Source organism: Clupea harengus, chromosome 3, assembly GCF_900700415.2.
Source record: "Clupea harengus chromosome 3, Ch_v2.0.2, whole genome shotgun sequence".
Classification (NCBI taxonomy): Eukaryota; Metazoa; Chordata; class Actinopteri; order Clupeiformes; family Clupeidae; genus Clupea; species Clupea harengus.
Genome location: NC_045154.1, coordinates 9,802,912 through 9,817,637, shown reverse-complemented (window position 1 = coordinate 9,817,637; position 14,726 = coordinate 9,802,912). Strand labels below are relative to the sequence as shown.

Sequence of the window (14,726 nt, the reverse complement as noted above, 5' to 3'; positions counted from 1 at the left end):
TCTTGTCATACTTTATACAGCAAAGACATACATTCAGTCTTTGCTTAGAGCATTTGAAATGAAGTTTCAGGTCGGTGTCACTGACCATGTAAGATTAAGCATGACTTTCATTGAAAAGATTAAAATACACTGTGACCTGCAATGTGTTGTGTGCATGGGGATAACCACAGATTAGTTTGGATTTACAACTCGGAGTCCAGGTTTAAATATCTCAGTTGATGTTTATTTCATAGACAATACAGGTAAGTGGTTGGCACCACCCCACAATAAATCAAGATTTGTTGCTGTCTCTTCGTTCGTTATGCGCATGATAAAAAAAGACAGTATTTCACAATCCAGTTCATTAACTTGACACAATTTCCATTTGCTACTCTGAAAAATGCAGACAAATGACGGTGAACAATCATTTATGATTTATCCATTGTCCTAATTTTGTTGCTCTTGTGGTGAAACCGCATTAACCATGTATGGCATGGAGCCCCTTTCTGACAAGGTAAGGCCCTGGGTTCATCACATTCTATCAAGTCAACAGACACAGGATTTCTGATACTTGGATTTCACCAGAATTTAAGTAATTCACTCAGGTTATTGCAACTTAAATGTATTAAAAACACATCAAACCATAGGTCTCAAAAGTACTAATTTCGTGATTCTACCCTTTCAGTACATGTAATATGGTGTATTATCCTCTAAAAGGACAAAATGTATTAATCATAAATATCCAAGATCTCATTAGGATATTTGCACAGACTACTTCTGAGACAGTCATTTAAAATCACACTTCTACATGTGTACCCCAGTGGGAGTCGATCCTGCCCTGATGAGGTTTGGATTTGAATCACGTGATCGGATAATGATCACGGGTTCCCCTTTCCAGCATTTCCAGGGTAGATCTCTCCACCCAATAGTCTTTGCACATCCGTTTTTGTATTCACATTTTAATGGTGAGTTGATATGCCATCCATTTAGCCTCTTCATACACAAACTACTGATCCCAACCAATATATCAGTTTTGCAGCTTGGTAGAAAAACAGGACACATGTATGCATTTCAAGCACACAAATGTGTACACACAGAGGCCAAAGATACAAGCATGGATAAGCTGTGGCTAATCATGACTGTGTCCCCATCCCTTGCTCAGTCCACGTAGTGTATCTCTGCCTGAAGTTCTCGATGCACATAGTTCAGTAAGGCAGCAGTCACCTGCTGTTTGAGAGAGGCATTGCCCATAACCATTGTCGTTAGCTGGGCCACATCTGTCCACTGGATACTGCCCAAGATGGACATCACATCTACACAGAGCTTCTGCTGCTGGTCAGAGGTCATCTCCATGATGACCTGAGGAAGTGGTTTGAATTGTCCGTTAGTCATCCAGCATCCCAGAAGCCCACCAACGGCACCGCCTGTTACAAAGAGAGGTAGAAGGAGAGCTGTAGGTGACTGCTGTTACTGGAAGGAGAGCTCTGAAGAAAGCTGTGGCTTGTGGCTCTTAAGTTTTTGTCTTTTTAGATGTGCAACACTCCAGGTAGAGGGGTGAATTCTGAATTCTGCAAGGTTGTACAACACTTACACCACATTCTCAATAACATCTAATCACTCTGACACAATTATTTTGTCTTACATTTGTACATGTATCTCAATGCATCTAGTCTGAGAGGCTTCTACTCACCCACAGCAATACCAAGGGGACCTCCTAGCAATCCTCCTGCAAAGGCCAATCCTCCAGCTGCAGCTGCACCCTTCCCAGAGTGCTTTACTGCAGTTTTTATCTGCTGATTAGCAGACAGTTCACAACACAGTCTCATAACGTCACCCACCCGTTCAGACATCCTGAAAGACGTGTCAAGAAAAGTATGTACATTAATTGCGCTTCACCTTCCAATACAATATTTCTCGATGTGAGATGGCCACCTGGTGGCCGATGAGGAGTATTGTAGTTGAATGATTAAAAATAGACCAGTAATATGATGACTGGAAATAAAGGGAACCATTTGAACCAAGCCTAGGGGAAAAAACGCCTTGCTGACGATTAAAGCAGCGTCTCCTGTTGTTAAAACAGACTTCTATGAATCTAATACCAAAGGATACTTCAAATCAACTATTTACTTTCAATTAAATGTCCTGAATTCATGTGCTCTTTGACATAAACACAATGAAAGATTTTTGACTGAAGTCACACTAGTTATTCCATGTTTTGCCCATTAGAACAGCTGTCTAATCAGCATTAGAAAATGACCTACCTTTAGATGAAACAGTGCTCCGTGGCTTAGATTTAATGTTAAAGCGCCTCTTGAGGTTTACATAGTTTAGGGATCGGGAATATCATCCTGATTATCCTCCATGCATCAAAAACCATATAACCTCTCTGCTTCTTGTCCTGTCATGCTCGCAAAGCTTCATGGGAGATATCTTCGCTCACTTCCTGTATTTCTTTCTGGTAATGATGTTGCAAGATTAGCATCATTTTATGAACAATATAAGACAGTGTTCCAACATTCATACCAACATTGCCTGTCCACTGCAGACCATGTTCTATGAATAATTTCAATTTGGTTTAAATGAGTTTTAGGCTAGTCATCTAAGTTTATAATGAAACATGCACATTTTTACAAGAGTAGCCGATTTGAAGTTACCAAGTCAGTGTTTGGTTTGGTCCATGGAGGTTTGGTATACAGGAGTGTGTGGCATATAAATGTCTATGGGGCAGGAGACGAATCACGTGTTCTCAACGTTGTTGTGGTTTAGTTCATTTACCCAGAGTACACCAGGAGCAAACAGACGGATATGGCGCAGCGACAGGGGCAACGCTAAACATCTAAGGGGATTTAATTCCGTGGAAGTTTCTGAAAAGGTGTCGGGATACTAAAATGTGTGTGTGAAATGGTCTCACTTTCGGGATCTTGGAAGACTACTGCATCATTGATGAATACAACGTGGCTGGGGTTAAGGAATACCTTCCATTGCATTCATAAACATTTCTTTAGGACTCACAACCCTTGAGTTGTCTGTGATTCAGATAAACAGCAACTAATTCATTTTGTTCAACGCACAATAAGATGGCTGAAAGAATAACAAGGAATAGCGATTTAGCGCTAGATGTTGGCAGACTTCGAGATGAACATAAAAAGGTAAAACAAGCTTGCCTTCTCAAACGAACTTGGAACTGCTAATATTCGCTAGCTAGCTACTCTGTAGCAACCAACGGAAACCTTCCACGCTGCACGCGTCCCGTGCCATGCCTGCAAAATATGTCATTGAAGTTCGCATTTTGGATATGCTATTGTTTAGTTTGTAGTCAACATATGCATATTAGCTATATGTGGTTATAATCAGAGCTAAGGGAATACACTTAGTTGGAAAGGTTGTGTTTCTAGAAACTTCCTCATCACATGCTGCTCGCTGTTGATGTTGGAATTGCCACAAGAAGTTTAATTTCAGTCTTTGGTATCTATCTAGCTTTGCGTTAGCGTAAGTCTAAACGAGACTTGGCATCAGTAAAAACTACTGCTTGAGTCGGCCTGTGAACGGTCTATGCGAGTAGTTCAGTTAAAGGCCACCACTTGAATAAAATTATGTTATTTCACTCTGTATATGTGGCACGTTAGAGCAGAAATGGAAAAAACTAAAGTGAAAGCAAATGCTAGGGAGAACCTTCAAGTCTGGTCCTTTAACTTGCACGCTTCTAATGTATCATAAATCTTCGATATAGAGTTTAGACTAATATACCTTTACAACGGTGTATGTATCTATCCATAGACATTCTATAAATATTGTGTTTTCATTCATGCAAATTCACTATAGAAAAACATTTTCTTGGAGAGCTACAGCGCAAAGAAAACTTCCATAATGTAGGCCAACTTATGCAACTGGATAATGCCTTTCGATTCTGTCTCCTCTCCCTAAGCATTGAACCCAGGAAGTACACAGTAAGTAAATAACCTGTCACTGTTCCACAACAGGTGGTGAAAGGCTGTGAGGTCCAGATTGAACACTGGTAAGTGTCACACCAAATGGCTTATCGCCTTGCCCTGCAGAGGCCATCTTTCTGGAAAACCTGCTTCTTAAGTTAGTGTTTTAAGTAAATTAGCAGTCAAAGAAGGAGTCATTCATTAGAAGGGGGTGGAGTGTTGTTATGAGGACCTGCCAATGGGATGACCGAATGTGCTCTCTCTCCTAGGCAAAAAGTTGAGCATGACTACGATTCTCTTCAGGAGCGCCTCAAAACCCTCCCTGAACAGCTGTCTTATGACATCATGGTATGTGTTCTCAAAAGCATGGGTTATAAACACTGAGCTATTCTTTACATGCATACGTTTTGTCATCTGTCAGCTGCCATCCACATACCTTTGTGTTTACACACCCTGCAGCCACTAAGAGACAGTTAAAGGCTTCCCTCGCCTCACTATGTTCAGCAGCACTACTCAACAGACGGACACATGGGAAGTCCTTTTGTCTGTCTCCATGTCTTAATGTTTTTACCCATCCTCACATTCCCTCTGTCTCCACAGGTACCGTTTGGGCCTTTGGCCTGCATGCCAGGAAAGCTGGTTCACACCAATGAGGTGACTGTTCTGTTGGGTGACAACTGGTTTGCCAAGTGCTCTGCCAAGCAAGCTCAAAACATAGTGGAACACAGAAAGAAACGTGAGTGTCAGTCTGCACATGACTCGTGTGTGCTGTGGTTTAGCTGCAGATAGCACCTTCACCTTCAGATTGAACCAGGCCAAGGGTGTGTTCTGGAGGATTGGTCAAATACAGCAAGTATTGCTTTAATGAAACATTTGAAATGTACTGGAAAGGACTCAGAAGAGTTAATGTTTACAGTCATCTGTTTGGAGACTATTGTCCAACTGTTCAGTATGTGTTTGAGGCTGTTTTTGCTAGTTTCCCTTTGTATGTTGGGTGCTGTTTCTACTAGTTTCTTCAGCATGTGTTTGATGCTGTTTTGACCAGTTTACAGCCCTCAGAGGCTCTCACGTAGTGATAAGAATGCCTCTGAAATGCCAAAGGGCAGGGTGTGCGTGGAAGGTCTGCAGTGTGACATGTCCAGCAAGACACATCTCTGAAATGAGATACTTCTGGAATACTTAGTATGCAGGCTACAGTATGGGTCAGATAGGCTAGACTTGCACAGCAAACACCGGCTACACCAGCTGCCTCAAAATAGATCTGTGCTAGTAGTCTACTACTACATGTAGTGATGGGTAAACATGTTTGGATAGAGCTCTGGAGATTAGGCCACTGGTTAGCTGGTTAGCACTGGTTACATCATTTGAGTGTATTATGGATTAAAAAAAGCTATTTGATGTTGTTGCCCACAGAGTAATATTCAGATCAGATCAATCCTCTGTCTGGAGTACCTGAATGTGTATAATCACAATTAGTACAATCCATAATAGTAAGAATGTATGTTTGCTTTCACGGTTTTGCTTGTTTTTGTGCCCTTAGCATGAAAGTGAAACAATGACTGAGGTTGAGGTTTTGACCTGTAGGCTGTTCACATCCATGTGACATGTTTAGAAATGGACTGTAATTTGTATACACTCAGAGGATTGCCATTCACAAATGTCTGGACTGTGTTGTGTGTATTGCATTGTTACTTATTAAAAATAGGGAACAGATATTACTCCACCAAGGTGTACCACATAATCTGACTGTTTCTTTTGTCTTCCTACTGTGACAGATGTGAAGCACACTCTTGATGACTTGCACAAAACGGCGAAAAACTTTGAAAACAGAGCCAGCTTCACAAATGACCTGCAGAAGATCTCAGGGGTAGGTTTCCTTCTCAAAATTAAAACAAAACTCCCTTGAAGTGTATCCAAATTTGAAACATGATTACTATTATTATTCAGAGACTGTAATCTCAGTCAGTTGAGTACATACTAATCCAGTTCCTTGATATTGTCTCTCTGTCTGGAAGAAAGGAAATGGGCAGTGCCATCACACATTCACAGCTGCTTTCATATACTCACTAACTACACGCTAAGATTGAGCCAGAGCTCACTGTGGTTCATTGTGTTTGTTCAGGGTAAAGGGGACTATGTGGACATCAGAGAGGTGGTGGTGAATGAGGAAGCGTTGACCAAAGGTAACATCTCTTTATGTGTTTTGCAGAGTTGCTCAGTTGCTTATCGCTTCACGTCTATGCAGAGTTGCTCAGGCGGTCAACATCCAGTTGTCATAATATTAGCAGGAACTGCAGTATAGGCCAATACAGTTGTTCTTTCCCCACATGTAAGGGTTCAATTGTTAATAAATGGATCAAGAGCAAAGTAAATCCATGTCTTCAGTACTGAAGTTCAGGCTGGAGGGTGGAAGCCTACCATATCAGGATAGACATCAGTGCTGATAGAGTGAGAATGCAGAGTGAGATCAGTGTTCTTAGAATCTTTCAACATGTCATAATCAGAGATCAACCTACACACTTCAGGCACCGGTGTCAATCTTAAAGACTAGGTGACAGTTTACCCCTCTGCTCAACTGTAACTGAGATTATTATAATCCTAACCCAAGATATTGGAATGATGCAACATGTGACTTTTACTTTAGGACCCTTTGCACTTTGTAAGTGGGCTATGAAATGTTGTCATTGATGCAGAAATAAGCTTGTTTATTATGAAAGAATGAAAGGCCTAGTCGGGACCGCAGTCGGGATCTTTTTTGTCTGATCTTTCTTATTCTTTCAAGGCAACTATCAGTGGGCTTTGCTTGCCTGGAAAGCAGGAAGTTGTAAACTCTAGATATCAGTAATGTGTTATGAGTTTTCGGTCACGCAGTCTTCTTTCACCAGGAAAGCAGCGTGTGGCCCACAAGCCGCACACCAAGCCGAAGATCGAGCACGTGTTGAACCTGGAGGAGGAGGAGGAGCTGAAGAACGGGGGTGGAGCAGGAGGAGAAGACGAAGGTGGAGACAGCGGTATGGGCTTTTTGTCCGAAGAAGAGCTATGGGCTAGGTTGGACGCGCTCGAGACTCAGGAGGAGCATCAGGATGAACGCGACCGGTAAGAGGCCACACACACACACACACACACACACACACACACACACACACACACACACACACACACACACACACTGTCTCCTAGTCTCTTAGTCCCTACTCATCTAACATCTCAAAACACTGACTGCACAAGCCTGTACAGCTACACCCAAAACACGTGAATCGCTCCCCTTTAAGGCATGAATAAAACATCAAAGATAGATGTGATGGTGTACTGTCTTATTGTCTGGGCTCTCCTCTCTGAGTAATTTATGAGTGATTGAAGTGGATTTACAAGATCATTCACAAAGCTCTACTGTAATTGTCTGCAACCAGTCAAAACATGTCGTCTCTATACACAACTTTGCCCTGATAGTCATACCAGACGTGCTGAGACCTTTCTGATTGTGAAACTCTCTCTGTCTTCTTTCTCTGACAGGACGTGTGACAGCACTGACACAAACGGGGAGGACACCTCATCTTCCTCAGAGGAGGAGAAGGAGAGAGAGGGCATGGGGCAGACTAATGGCAGCACTGAAGACCATATGACATTAGACACACACAGCAGCCGGGTCAACGGAGTCACACACACACACCATGAGGAAGAAGAGGAGGAGGAGGAGGAAGAGGAGGATCCTAACGCTCTTCCCACCATCTACTTCTCTCACACCGTGGAGCTCAAGAAGGTGAGGAGATTTTGAATTGTGTTGTCATGCAAAGTGACACGAGTGAGGATGGGCTTGGTAAAGGATATCCGCATCCTCACAGCATTTTGGGAAGAAATTCTCAACCTAAATCCTACCTATCTAAATCTACTTGGTCAAAGCAATGTGTGTATCACATCAATACCCCTCTGGAAAGTATCTGGGCCCTTTTGCCAACAGTGAACCGTTTTGAATGACGGTGCCATTATCTAAGTGGTACATTAAAGTGAGGGGATACATAAATAGCTTGGACTCTGAGACTTTTCTGTAGTTCAGTAACAACGTGTCTTCTCTAGGTCTTCCTACTCCTAAAAATAAATGTTCTAAAGCTTTCTTGTTCCATCAATTCTAACCCGCAGGTGCGGATCAACACAGGAAAGAACACTATGCTGAAGTTCAGTGAGAGAAAGGAGCAGAAGGAGCAGGCCAAGAAGAAGAAGAAAAATGGCAAAGCTAACGGCCACTCGCTCCACGAGCACCACAAGATCACTACACCAGCTGACATTTACAGGTAACCCAGCCTCCTGGCCTACATTGCCTTGTGCCCTCCTCCATTTCTCTTAGTGTTTCATTGCAGTGCTCTCCAAGGTGCTGTGTTCTATTAATGTCACGCCCAACACCTCACTTGTTAACCCTTTCTGAGACACCAGTCCTATCTGTGTCAGGGCATCTGGTCCACCGCTAGGCTTAAACCAGTGATCTTGGGAATTGGAGGCAGGCATTCTGGCAATAAAACTAAAACCCAGGATTTGTGCCAGGGCAGCCAATATAGGTGCTTGAGATCACGTGGGGGTTAGACAAGCCTTAGTAGCAGTGCAATAACATGGGGTTACATTTATGTTATTTTTGTGATTCTGGGGTCCTATGTAGGGTGGATGCAAATGTTATGGCTGTCCCTGTTACATTTTTAAGGAAGTGTACATTAATAGCATGTCTGCTAGTGTGTGTGTGTGTGTGTGTGTGTGTTTTGTTTTTTGTTTAGCTATAACTTGCGTGTGTGTACGATCTCAGGTTGTTTGTGGATGTGGTGAACGGCGAGCTCATCCCACGGAAGTCCATCCTCAAGTCTCGGAGCCGGGAGAACAGCGTGTGCAGCGACACAAGCGAGAGCAGCGCCGCCGACTTCGAGGAGCGGCGCTCAGCCCTGGGCCGCACGCTCAGCCACGACGACGCCACACACAGCGACACCAGCGACTGCGTCACCGAGGAGGACAGCCCTCCAGGGATCCCACTGCATCCTGGGAGCCGCTTCGAGGTATGAGGTTGGGGGGGGGGGGGGCTGTAGATGTAAATAGATAGTTCTCCTCTGTAGGAAGAGAACAAAGTTTACTTATATTTAGGATGGAAACTTCAGGACCTCTTTAAGAATAGATCTTCTCCTCTCTCTTTGTTTGTTTTTGAAGTACAGTTAATGCCTTGATTATAGTCCAACAGATTAGTACCATACAGTGGCAATGGTGCAGTATAATGAGGAAGTAATCAGTCATGTAATCAACAAACTCAAGTAATCACTGCATTGTTTGCATGTATTTCCAGGCGTTCTCTGGCACAGTGGTGGAGAAAGACCCCCTGCCCTCCTCTATGCCCCACCTGACCTTTGCCCAACCTGCTTTACCCACAATCCTCGAGCGCAAGTCGGAGGAGCTGTGCACTGAGACACCTCAAGAGCCGCCTAAGAGGGTGTCCAAGTTCAAAGCTGCCCGGCTGCAGCAGAAATGAGGACAGCTACACACAACACACTCTCTCACTTAAACACATTCTCTTACACACACACACAATTCAACAACCCACACCTTTTTTACGTAGCACTTCGCTCCCTGTCCTTCGACTCTAAGACCAGTCTTCGATTCCTTGTTTTCCACCTCACGAAGGCCTCTTTTCTTCACCTGCCTCACAGCCTTTTGCCATGTTCATCCTCCCAGATCATGTGAGCAGCCATGTTGCTGACCACCCTGACATATAGCAGCACTTTCGTTCTGATGCTCTGCTCCATCAGTTGCCTTGTGAGAGAGCGCAGTAACAAGGCAACACTGGTCCACGCCTCCCCACCACCCTCTCTCCCTCCTAATCTCCTTATAAAGTCCAACACTCCACATTTTTTGATCACAGACCTCTATTGCTATTTCACTGCTCTGGCTCATAGTCTAATCTCTGGACCAGTGCATGCTACCATCATCATCCAAATTACGATACTTTTATGTCATAATTCAATTCTGCGTTTGTGATCCTATGTTCAGAGAATGCGAGGAGTTGTGGATGAATTATATCATTTGTCATCAGCCCCACAATCAGCCACTGGTTGTAATCCTCAGGTGTGAAGCTCACAGAGGAATCAAAGCTGCCTGGCTTCCTCGTAACTACCACCATCATTTTCAAAGGGCCTCTGTGTGTGTGTGAGAGAGCAGTGGTAGAAGACAGTAATGGTCTGCCTGTCCCCCCCCCCCCCCTCCAAATCCTCTGCTTACAGCTTTTGTAGTTCTTCATGCAGCTTCTGTGACTGACATATGCAATGTGCTGCTTTCGCCTTGCTGCTACGCCCCCTGCCTTTTCAGCTCCTTATTTATATGGCCCTACTGTCTCTCCCAGCTAAAGAAGAGAAGGAGCTATAGTAGTAGCTATAGGAAGTACCTATTTTTGTGCCCTGAAGTACTGAACCAGTATATTTACAATAAAAGCCAGAGGCCGATTATGAATTGGTCAAGCCACGGGATTTGTTAAACAATTTTGTTAGTTTGATTAGATTCTGAGTTTTGTTTTGTTGTTTGCTGTTGTTTTTCCTTTTCTACACTACCTTTCTGCTGCAGGATTAGACAGGGGCTTCGACACCAAACAGCCTCTTTGCACCCCTCTCTGCTCTCTCCGGGTCTTACTTTGTCATTTTGAATGTACTGTACACTGTTATGACTGAAAAAAAAATGTTGCTGTGAACTGGAGAAGGACAGAAAATAAATCGGTTGTTCTTGGAAGATGTTTTGATGGTTTTCATTTAAAGCAAAGCTACGTGTAAACAACTGCTGTTCAATTGTACAATTAGGGTTTATGAATTATGTGAAACAGTGACATGAAAATCAGTTAGCAAAGATTGGATGCTAAGCAACCGCATTAAATAATTGACTAATTAATGAGATGCCATGACCAGTTGATGCATCAGTACATTAAGGGTATTTGTCTGCTTGATAGCATGGGAGTAAGGGTCACAAAAACGCTTGAACAACTGTAGAGAATGATTTTGTAATCAGTAAAATCCAAACATATTATTCATCCTAAGGGTTAAGAAATCTGCATTATTTTCGAGATATCTTACAGAATGGTGCATGGTTTGTTTTTTGGCTCTCCTAGACCATTTGGTTGTTGATGCTTAATTGTCATCTCATTCTTGTCAGTTCATTTTTGTTAATTACGCTGCAGTACATTTTTAAGACCACATGAGGGAGTTTGGAGATGGTAATATTTGGGAATGACAGAAAATGATACAAGCACATTAGCTAATTCATCCTTTTGCGAACCGCCTCCCGTGCTCCTCGCTAGAACCGCCAGAAGTTGAACATCATACAGTCCGTGAAAGAGGCCGGTGTCTGGCGTCGGAGATCTTCAGCCGGGATTTAGAGAATACACCAAATGAAAATTTGAAATTGTGAAATGTTTTGTCAGGAGCATCACTTTAAATTTCATTCGCAAGGTGAGTCTTGGATGATACGGACCAGTCTTTTTTTCAAGTTCTGACGAAGTTTAAAGGAGCAGAAACAGACTTCCTTAGAGGCGATCATTTTTTATAGATATGAAATGTATAGGAATGGGGATTTTAATGGAATGATGTTGGGTGGATATGGATCTGTATAATAGAGAACGCAGTATGCTCATTGTATACAGCCTCGTACTATTTTGACGGGGAAATGCATGCACAATATCTGAATTACTCACAAGCCACTATTATATATTTATGATGGGGATTAGGTTCTGTGTCCTTTGTAGTTGTAAAAGAAAGTATAACATTTTGTTGGTTGCAGGTATTTTATGTCTTCAGTTAATGCTGTTAAACCAAAACAGACCCACGATTTGACTCAAGGAGAATATGCTACTGTAGGCAGGGCCGAATTAAGAACACCAAGGGCCCTGGGGATACACCTATTCCAAGGGCCCCCTTAAAATTATCACACAATATTTTCAGGCCGTCTAGGAAATGTATCAATTTGCAACCACGATGCTATCCTACCCTTAACACAGCACAACAATTGCACACTTTGGTATAGCACCATTCAACTGTCATTTCATCACTGACAACTCGGCTCAGCAATTGTGACCAACTAGATGCGGTGATAGGTGTAGAATATTAAAAAAAATAACACTCAATAATCGTATTAATCTGCAATATTAAGAAAGCTGTGAAGGTATGGTAAATAAGTAAAATATTTGGTTTGAATTATTATTTTTTAACCTGAGACAAGGACAAAACCAAGCTAAAAGCTAAAAACTATACTATAATAGCAGCACGATAAAGCTATAAAACAGAAATGACATGCTATATCGCCATAAAAAAAAACACACACAGTCACACGTTTTGGGTACAGGAACGTTGGCTAATTGTTAATAACTAGATGAAAAGTACAATCTGTCAATCTTATCAATTTAATGACACTAGATGCAATCCTAGTTAAGAGTACTTTTAATTAAACAGGGGTTGGTTGTCTAAAGCAGTGCGATCTGCTAGAGCCTTGATGATCTTCAGGGGTGTCGTTAGGCATCACTTTCTTTCTCTCCATGACTGCTTGCAGGATTGGTTGTTGCGCATTGTTGTCCTTGGCTTTCATAAAGTCCGCATACTAATTACGATGGCGCTTTTAAGATAAATTGCTGGTATTAAAACTATCTGACTTTGTGCTTTCTCTAAACCTTTTATGCATGGTGTCCACATATATGAACTGTAATTTAACTCTATTTTGGGTTAGTTTGTTATGATCTCCAAATGACTTAGGGGCAGAATCAGTAGATCTATAGCAATATTGTAACAGTTACATGTTGTATTCCAAAAAATCTTTGATTGCTGACACTCAATCCAAGATGGCGGACTGTGGTAGTCATACAAGAAATGCTTCAGACATATCTGTCAAAATCTTCTATTCAAAAAGGTCAACTCAGGTAAAAACAATAAATAAATAAAAAAGCACAGAAAACTGTGATGAGCATGTCTGTGTTTTGTAAATTGAGAGTAAAATGTAGTCCTTATACCAAACCAATTGCCCATGTGTATGGACGTCATGCAATAGTGGACTCTATTAAATCTTGTTTGTGTAATCTGCTAATAACAAACAAATAACAACAATAATCATACGGAATAACACAGTATTCCATAAAATTCCAACTTGACACATGCATACTCATATTTACAATTTACAATAACCTTAAGACATGACATTCCTTACTGTAAACTGTGAATTTATAGACGATTTACTCCTTTGTTGCATGCTGCCCACATGTGGACAGTTAAGCAACTTTGAAATAAATCAGCAATTGTGAAAAAAAAAATGAAATGTATTTCAATTTTAGCACAGTTTTCAATAATAGAAAAAAAATCTTTCAATAAATCTGGATCATTTTTGTCTTAATTCATGCTTGATAGGGCTATATAAACAGCAGATTTTGCTCTCTGCCAACCTGATTTTCTTTTTTGTGAATCGCAAAATACTCTATACTCTAATACTATTTTTTTCCTTTCAGGTTGATCGAAGGCTTTTGCTGACAATGTTTTGACAACTCCGTATTTCTATTTGTCGGAAATAACACATTGAACAGCAGGTAGGATAGCTAATTTTTCAGCCAGTTGATTTCTAGTCTGAGAGAATTCTCTATTCTGACATTGTTGAATTGTAGTCATATCATGACACCTAGTATTTGTACAGAGTATCTGAGTATATGAGTATCGGCTGATACCAGTACTGGTAGCTCACTTGTCGCACACATAAACAAGGAATGGGCTACAAATGTACACCAAACCGATGTGGGCCTACTTCCTATGTCAACCAGGGCCTGCCAGTCTGCATCATGAATAAAAAAATTAAAAAAAACGTTTTAAAGCAGGTGGCACAGCGGTTCCTTTCTCTGATCATCTTAAAATGCACATTGAGCTGGCATCAGTTGTGTTAGACATGTTGCCATCAGCTGGATATAAGGAATAGCTATCCTTCCAGAATGTGGCAGAAAAGGCTGTTTAGTTTACTGACATGAAATAGGTATCTTGTGTGACAGTCACAGTCTCTCTCTTTGGCCATTCTATAATTTTGCACTTATTTTTTGTGTTGTGTTTATACGAGCCCACTCTCATTCACTGTTTCACTGTTTCCACGTGGGATGTACAGAAGGAGTGGAGTTGGAGTGGAGTCCCCTTGGGAAGTCTGGGCTCACTCTGTGCCTTTTCCTTTCACTTAAGTCAGAGCACAAAAGGACACTTGTGTGTGAGCAGATGTTGCAACAACCTCAAAACACATGTAATGCTTTGTGAACATAGCTTGTTGTTTTCAGTGATGTGTCACAAACAGATACGTGTAGTTACTCAGGTTAAGTGATTTTGGCACAATGGTAAAGCAAGTAGGCTACTTCTGTACTTACGCATTCTTTCCCTGTTCTGTGTTTTCATTCATGGAGTACCCTAATATGCGGATTTAGAGCCAGGTGATGAACCGATGAACAACTCTTCGTCCCAGTGTGTGTGTGTGTGTGTGTGTGTGTGTGTGTGTGTGTGTGTGTGTGTGTTTGTGTGTGTGTGTGTGTGTGTGTGTGTGTGTGTGTGTGTGTGTGTGTGTGTGTGTGTGTGTGTGTGTGTGTGTGTGTGTGTGTGTGTGTGTGTGGGTAGGTGGGTGTACTGTGTGTTTGTGTTTGTGTTTGTGTGTGTGTGTGTGTGCCTGTGTGGCCAAGCATCTGTACCTGTGCCAGTAATTACTCTGTCTTTCTGTGAACCTGTGAACCTTTCTGCCCCAACCTGATAATGGCATTTCAGCGAATAGCTCAGAGTCCTCAGAGAGTCTTTGGTGAGGTAGTATCAGAGC

At 42.0% G+C, this 14,726-nt stretch overlaps 2 protein-coding genes across 2 annotated transcripts; one reads left to right on the top strand and one right to left on the bottom strand.

Moving 5' to 3' along the window:
- Positions 1–201: 201 nt before the first annotated feature.
- On the bottom strand, positions 202–2,394 carry zgc:112052 (protein C19orf12 homolog). The gene is made up of 3 exons (XM_012833106.3): positions 2,241–2,394; positions 1,670–1,830; positions 202–1,403 (listed from the first exon to the last, which is right to left on the bottom strand). The coding sequence occupies exons 2-3, from the start codon at positions 1,827–1,829 to the stop codon at positions 1,138–1,140; spliced, it is 426 nt and encodes a 141-aa protein (XP_012688560.1). The 5' UTR covers position 1,830; positions 2,241–2,394; the 3' UTR covers positions 202–1,137.
- A 367-nt stretch (positions 2,395–2,761) lies between these two features.
- Positions 2,762–10,652, top strand: uri1 (URI1 prefoldin like chaperone). Its single transcript, XM_012833156.3, has 11 exons — positions 2,762–3,128; positions 3,960–3,994; positions 4,178–4,256; positions 4,509–4,644; positions 5,684–5,775; positions 6,031–6,091; positions 6,794–7,004; positions 7,422–7,668; positions 8,046–8,197; positions 8,698–8,941; positions 9,223–10,652. Exons 1-11 carry the CDS (start codon positions 3,057–3,059, stop codon positions 9,403–9,405), a joined length of 1,512 nt encoding a protein of 503 aa, XP_012688610.2. The 5' UTR covers positions 2,762–3,056; the 3' UTR covers positions 9,406–10,652.
- Positions 10,653–14,726: the final 4,074 nt, after the last annotated feature.

Excerpts from the sequence above, each read along its gene's own strand:
- zgc:112052 (XM_012833106.3), bottom strand. The coding sequence starts at position 1,829 with ATGTCTGAACGGGTGGGTGACGTTATGAGACTGTGTTGTGAACTGTCT. Across the intron at positions 1,404-1,669 it reads TCCCCTTGGTATTGCTGTGG|GCGGTGCCGTTGGTGGGCTT; the intron begins GTGAGTAGAAGC and ends TCTTTGTAACAG.
- uri1 (XM_012833156.3), top strand. The coding sequence starts at position 3,057 with ATGGCTGAAAGAATAACAAGGAATAGCGATTTAGCGCTAGATGTTGGC. Across the intron at positions 7,669-8,045 it reads ACACCGTGGAGCTCAAGAAG|GTGCGGATCAACACAGGAAA; the intron begins GTGAGGAGATTT and ends TCTAACCCGCAG. Across the intron at positions 8,942-9,222 it reads ATCCTGGGAGCCGCTTCGAG|GCGTTCTCTGGCACAGTGGT; the intron begins GTATGAGGTTGG and ends ATGTATTTCCAG.